Source organism: Pelodiscus sinensis, chromosome 15 (genome assembly GCF_052426305.1).
Source record: "Pelodiscus sinensis isolate ZL-2025 chromosome 15, ASM5242630v1, whole genome shotgun sequence".
In the NCBI taxonomy this organism is placed as follows: Eukaryota; Metazoa; Chordata; order Testudines; family Trionychidae; genus Pelodiscus; species Pelodiscus sinensis.
In genome coordinates, this window is record NC_143066.1 from 12,815,468 (window position 1) to 12,821,888 (window position 6,421).

General features: G+C 48.1%; 1 protein-coding gene across 2 annotated transcripts in view; it reads left to right on the plus strand.

The window, feature by feature from the left end:
- The window catches only part of LITAFD (LITAF domain containing), a 31,274-nt gene extending 27,900 nt beyond the window's left edge, over nt 1-3,374 (plus strand). Inside the window, exons 4-5 of one of the 2 annotated variants that reach the window (XM_014574342.4) lie at nt 685-807; nt 2,979-3,374. In XM_014574342.4, the coding sequence (XP_014429828.1) occupies nt 685-807; nt 2,979-3,016 (161 nt within the window). In that variant the 3' untranslated portion in view covers nt 3,017-3,374. Of the gene's footprint in view, nt 1-684; nt 851-2,978 lie in introns of both variants that reach the window. The other variant, XM_089782277.1, reaches the window with a different exon arrangement.
- The last annotated feature ends 3,047 nt before the right edge of the window (nt 3,375-6,421 follow it).

Consider the following 6,421-nt stretch of genomic DNA (forward strand, 5'->3'; position numbering starts at 1 on the left):
CAAACCTGCTGAGTGTAACTTCTAGATGTAGATTTCTAGTGCAAATGCTCACGATTAGCAATTCAGTGAGCTTTTCATTAAAATTCTGAAGCAATTTCTGACAATTCACTTTTCAGATATAGCTGCCATGCCAGCAAACTTCTTTGTGTAATTATTGACAGAAAAACAGAAATGGGGCACAGATCCAGGCCAAAGCAATTCATTTGGAAATCTGAATTATTTGCTAATAATGTTTCCACTCTTCTGCCATACCAAATAGAAAGACATTTATCAAGTCAAGCTACCTTTGCAATGCTGCTTCAGTACACAAGAAAGCATGGGAGGGGGCAGTACAGCTATTCAGAACTTGCTGGTTTCACTGTAGAGTGCAAAGAGTATTTTGGTTCCATTCCCAGGAATTCACACCCCTCCTCGTGTCATTCTGAACAAAAAAATACCAAGCAAACTTCAGTCCATTTGAACTCAAACACAGCTAAACCTTTGAGTTGAATAGATTGTGAATAGAACAGCTAGATGGCGTTGCTCTTATTTCGATTGATTAAGCTGCTATAGAAATGAATAGGTTGGCCGGAGGAGGGGAGGGGGAAGGAGAGGAGGGGAGCAAGGGAAATGGTAAGGGAAAAATCAGTGGAGCATAATGGGTGCAATTCTGATTCACATTTTACTTTTCTCATTTCTTCCTAGAAACAGTCTATGTGGTGTCTCAGCCTCCAGTCATTGTAGCAGGAATCTTTACAAGCAAGCCAGCAGGAACAATATGTCCAAGCTGTCGCCAACCCATTACCACCCAAGTCGTCCACAGAATGGGTAAACTGACCTTCCTTCTCTGCACAGCCATGTGTTGTTTTGGGTGAGCACTGAGTTTATTTTAGAGATTCTTTTAGCACAAGGTTTACAATGTTCATTCCGCCACAAACATATTATAGCAGGGGCTAATAGCTACATAGCTATTTCCCCCCTTTCCCCAACGACCAGTGTCAGTGCAGTCCCCTGTACTCTGTATGGCTACGTCTACACTTCAGGCTTTTTGCGCAAGAACACTTGTTCTTGCACAAAAACTTGCGGAGCGTCTACACTGAATGTGCATTCTTGTGCAAGTAAATTTACAGTAAAGCGTCAGAACAGAGGGCTTCTTGTGCAAAAGTTATTCCTTTCCTGATGAGGAATAAGCCCTCTTTCACAAGAGTTCTTGCGCAAGAAGGAAGTGTGGACAGGCAACAGGGGTTTCTTGCACAAGAAACCCCTATGGCTAAAATGGCCATCAGAGCTTTCTTGTGCAAGAGAGCATCCACACAGCCATGGATGCTCTTGCGCGAAAGCACATGGCAGTGTGGATGCGCTCTTGCACAAGACCTTTTGTGCACGAACTCTTGTGCAAAACAGTTTTTGCGCAACAAGCCTGCAGTGTAGATGTAGCCTATGAACTTATTAGGATATACCCATTGTTCTCAATGCAAGTCAGAGCTGAATTTAAATTGTCATTGCCACCTCATTAGTCACTGAAACAGAATGCAGACAGCCCTGTCCACCTTCCTGCCAACCTTCCCGAACCACATAAGATCACAGCATGTTCTCATGCAGTTCCTGGAACAGTGGGTAATATCTCCTGTGGGCAGCTAAGCAAGGGCCATGTAACTTCTACCCCAACAGTAAACACTGCAACCACTTTAAGCCTCTTTCATGATGAGCTGTTCCCATTATCACAGGGTAGGCCAGGGCAGCCTGAAGCATTTCATCTCCTGGTGGAATGCTTCAAAACCACATTCTCCCAGGAGCGTGTCTCAAAGTAGATAGAGAATATTCTCTCTGCAAAGTGTTTTCCATCCATGCCACTGGGACAAAAATGTTCTTTGCACTGTGACAGACCCAGACCAGCTGCCTACCACACACTGGTGGAGGGAACGCCTGCTGGAGCTTGGGTGAACAGCTTTCTCTTTCCTGAATAAAAAAAGGCCAAACCTAAGTACAGCATAATCAGGCAGGCACCCGGGGTCAATTAGAACATGCTAGAAGCAAAAGGCTAATTAAATAGCTGCAGCCAATTAAGGCCTGTGATGCTGCTTTAAAAGGTCTCTCCCTGGCAAGAAAAGGGGAAGGAAAAGAGTGAAGGACAGGAAGAAGGAATTGTGGTGTAGAAGTGCTGTGTGGGTGTGATGAGTAGGTATCAAGGGAAGGGTGCTGGGAGGGATTGTTTGGGGAGGAAATGGCCCAGGGAAAAGCTGCCAGTTTGAAAGCAGCAATAACCCTACCGGTTGCTGTTGCCGCCTTAGGATCCCTGGGTCGGAACCTGCAGTAGTGGGTGGGCCTGGGTGCTCCCCCAAACCTCTCCATGACATCTCAATAGGGTTGCCAGATGGTTGAAACAAAAATACTGAACGTTCCCCCCTCCCAAAAAAAATAACCACTTGCAAAAAATTCTGTTGAAGGGGGGAATAAAAGGGGGGGGGGAGAGACCAAAGTTGTTGAGCAAAACAAAAAAAAGACTCCAGGGACTTAAGCCCCAAAAAATTGTTTTCAAATAAAACAGCATTAAAACAGCATGTCCCCTTTAAATGCAGGGATAGGAACCAGGGCTGGCCCGAGCCCTTTTGGTGCCCTGGGCCACCCATGAGGTGTGGGCCCGCCCCCCCCAGGGTGCACAGAGCATGTGTGGGCCGGCCACAGCCGCTGGCGTGCAGCCCGGGGCACACGGCACATGCACTGCCCGGCCTGGCCGGGCCAGTGCTGCTGGCGCTCAAGCCGGGGCGTGCAGGGCCCCGCAGCCGTGGGGGGAAAGGCGATGCTGGCCGGTGCCGCGGGGCTGGTGCTGTGGGAGCCGGGTGCGCGGCGCCTGATGGCAGCTGTAAGGGACGCCGTGCGCCCCATCGGTAGGCGCCCCGGGAAGCTGCCCGGCTCGCCCATGCCTCAGGATGAAATGTGAGCTCTGGCGTGCTGGCTAACACCTCTCTCTACATTTCTTGTGTCCCATTCTGCTCCAGGTGCAATTTTGGATGCTGTTTCATCCCTTTCTTCATGAAAAGGTGCAAGGATGTAGACCATTATTGCCCCTGCTGCCGTTTTCATATCTACAGATACAATAGGCTCTGAACGCAAAGTCAAGCCTCAGAGATTCTCAAGGCCAATTCTCTTTGCTCTGCTACTGATGTAAGAACTCCTAGATCAGCTGTGGCCAAGCCACATGTGGCTCTTACCCTGCCCTCCAAACGCGTGCCCCTGAAAATGGCCCCAGCTCCCCGTGCTCACCGGGGCAGAGGAGCCGTCCGGTGCAGCCATTCAAAATGGCATCTTCAGGATGGTGGAGGCCGGTGGGAGCCTGATGTGGCCAAAAAGCCTCTAACTGTGTTTCTTAAAGGAACAGTCATTTTTTGACCAAATGCGTCTGGGAGCTTTTTTTATTCTTGCTCAACAACTCGCCTCCACCCCTTGGCTCTTTGCATAATTATTTTGGCTGTTTGCCTGTAACGGGTTGGCCACCCCTGTCCTAGATTGATCTCCTTCTGTGACATATGCAAACCCGCAATGAATCCCTCAGATAATGTCAGCATCAGGATATTAGATTGTTGCACTGAGTTTTGAAAATGCCTTCAGAAATAGTTTCATGTCAACATGCCACACAAGTTTTATTTCCTTGTTTGGATATTGTTGCCTTAAGCTATGATGGGACTGGTGGATAGTAGCTTTGGTGCTCTCATACCTTTTTTTAAAAATATCCAGGTGGGACGTGAGTGGGGTGTTATGTGTCAAAACCCTCCACTTATTAGAAAGCTTAGAAATACATGTTAGATCAGTGTTTAATCTCTGACCTATTGGCATCTGTGTGTCAGGCCTAAAGTATGGGTCAACCTAGCTACATCACTCATGACGACTGTGAAAAACATCATGTGCTGCATGATGTAGTTACATTGCACACTAAAGCAGCTAGGTCCAAGGAAGGGACGAATTACCTAATCAACAGACAACCCCCTTCCATTACTGTAGGAAATGTCGATACTACAGCATCACAGCTGCAACTCATAGCCAGGGCCACCATAGGGCAGATGTAGTCTCTTATTCTAAGTTCTCTGCCGGTAAGAAATGTCTTACATTTGTACAACCCCCACCGTTAGCAGGCCCCAGTCTGGGCTGGGGATTCTGGGTGGGACGTTACTGTAACTAAATGTGTATTGTTCAGTTCACGTGAGCTGTAGGATATAAATTATGAAACGGAGGTTGCAGATCATACAATTTGTGGGGCAGAAATAAACCTTCTATTTGTTTAACAGTTTCAGTAGCATTTCCTATTTCTCTCTTGGGTCTCTGGTCTAAACTGTGCCTTGAACAGAGGACTGGATGGACTGACACTGCATCTGCCACCCTATTTACACTTCAGCATCACCAAAACCAGTAACAGCAAGGAGAGGGGGGAGAGGGAGAGAAAGCACATGTAGCGGTAATAATCAGGCAGGAAAAAGCAACAACTGTCCTTTAAAAACTTCCTCTCAAGACCTTACACTTCCCATTCCAAGTCACCTGCACCACTGACAAAGCTACCAGTGAAGAGTTCCTTCCCCTCTCCCAACTGTTCATCATGCCGCCTTTGCTTGCTACAGGTTTATAAGGTAAAGAAGGGGCCAAGTCAGTGTCCCACCATGCTCCCAGCTCTACAATGGGAAGAGTTGCTAACGGCAGCAGATTAGGGACGTTAAATTGAGGTTATTTTAGTAATTGAGTAGTTGATGGAATTTTTATCGACTACTCAATTGCTTGATAGGGGAAGGCAGCTCTGCTAAGTCAAGGCTTGTGCCAACCACGCCCCATTGTGGCTCTGCAATTTCAAAGGTAACAGGAGCTAGGCAGCCTGCCCCCCAGCTCTTACTGTGTTTTAAATTGAGGAGCCATTGTGGAGTTTGGTCCCTGACCCAGCACGAACAGGGACTGAGCCAGGCTGCCTGCCCAGCCAGTACCGGCCCCTGCAAGGGGGTTCCACGTGTCTGCTGGGACCTCCATGGACAGGGGCTGCTGCAAGAGCAGCTTCCCCTGATGTCTCTGATAGAGGTACCGGGGGGAGGGGGAGTTGAGACAGTGCTGGGGGAAAATGGCTTTCCAGTTGGCTCCCACCAGCTCCTACTCACCCCCACCCTTGCTGATACAGAGGAGGCGGGGGGGGGGGGGGGGGAATGTGAGTAGTTGACTCGACTACCCGATAAGCTTGAGCAGATTTAAAGCCAACGCAAAGGAAATATTCCACATAAGCAGAGTTGAGTCTGAGCTTGTCCCCTTTCCCACACAACCCTGATTTCACATTAGTGCATCCTTGGCATGGCTTGTGAGTGACTGTGGGAAGCTACCCACTGTGTGAATTAATACATGTCTACAACTCTCTGCTGGTACAGCCTGAGACTCCAGGCTGAGAGCTCTACGCGAGAGAGGCAGTACGGGTATGGCACTGGCCTGGGACTCAGAAGAGTTGGGGTCATTTTTGGCTCTGCCACTGATCTGCTGTGACATGCCGGACTTGACACTGCCTCTCCCTGGGCCTTAGCATCCCCATCTGTAAAATGGGGATAATGACACTGCCGTCCATGTAAATCATTTGAGAGCTACTGCTGTCAAGTGCTATGTACGAGCTGGGTGTTATTACAGAATGGGGGCTGAAAGAGGCAAGGAACTGGCTCCCTGAAGGACTTGATGCATGGATAGTAGAGTAACTTTCCTCCCTTCACTCCTCTGCACATCTCTCTGCCTCAGAAATACTTGGGGAAAATACTCCAGCCTGAATTTCATTCCTCGCTGAAGCTTCACTACTATAGCTACTCAAGAACCACTGAGGGCACGCCCCCTCAGCTAGGTGCATTTCATTATCTTCTCGGACCATTATAGAAAATGTAATTCTGAAAGTAATTTTCAAATTGCTCCTAAATGGAGCTGACAGTTAAACACAATTCCTTGCTCAAGCATCTTTTCCCACACTTGACTACTAATGATTTGACATAGGCAAGTGTTTCCAGCCCATTCCAAGCAGGATTGTAGGCTAGGCAATGAAACCTCTCCTGGGTTGCATAGACCATAGCACCTGCTCTTGCACTCACAAGTGGTGGTGACAGGAAACATAGCAACCTGGCCCCAGCCCACCCTTCTCTACCAATTCCCAGCCATATTGTTCCACATCCCATCATTGGTGAGCAGTGAGCTTTCTTACTGTGGGCTGAGCTTGTGTTTGTGAGTTATGGTTGGTGTGTGATGGTGTTTTTTGCCTCTGTGTTTGTGAGTGAGGCTTTAGAGAGGGAGTTCTCCAGGTAGAGGAGAAGCAGATACAGGACTCTTGAGGGAAGTGTGTGTTGTGTTTGGGGCTTTCTTGCTGTATGCAGAGCTTGTGTTTGTGAGTGAGGGTTGGTGTGTATTTTTGTTGTTATTTGTTTTTTCCCCTGTGTTTGTGAATGAG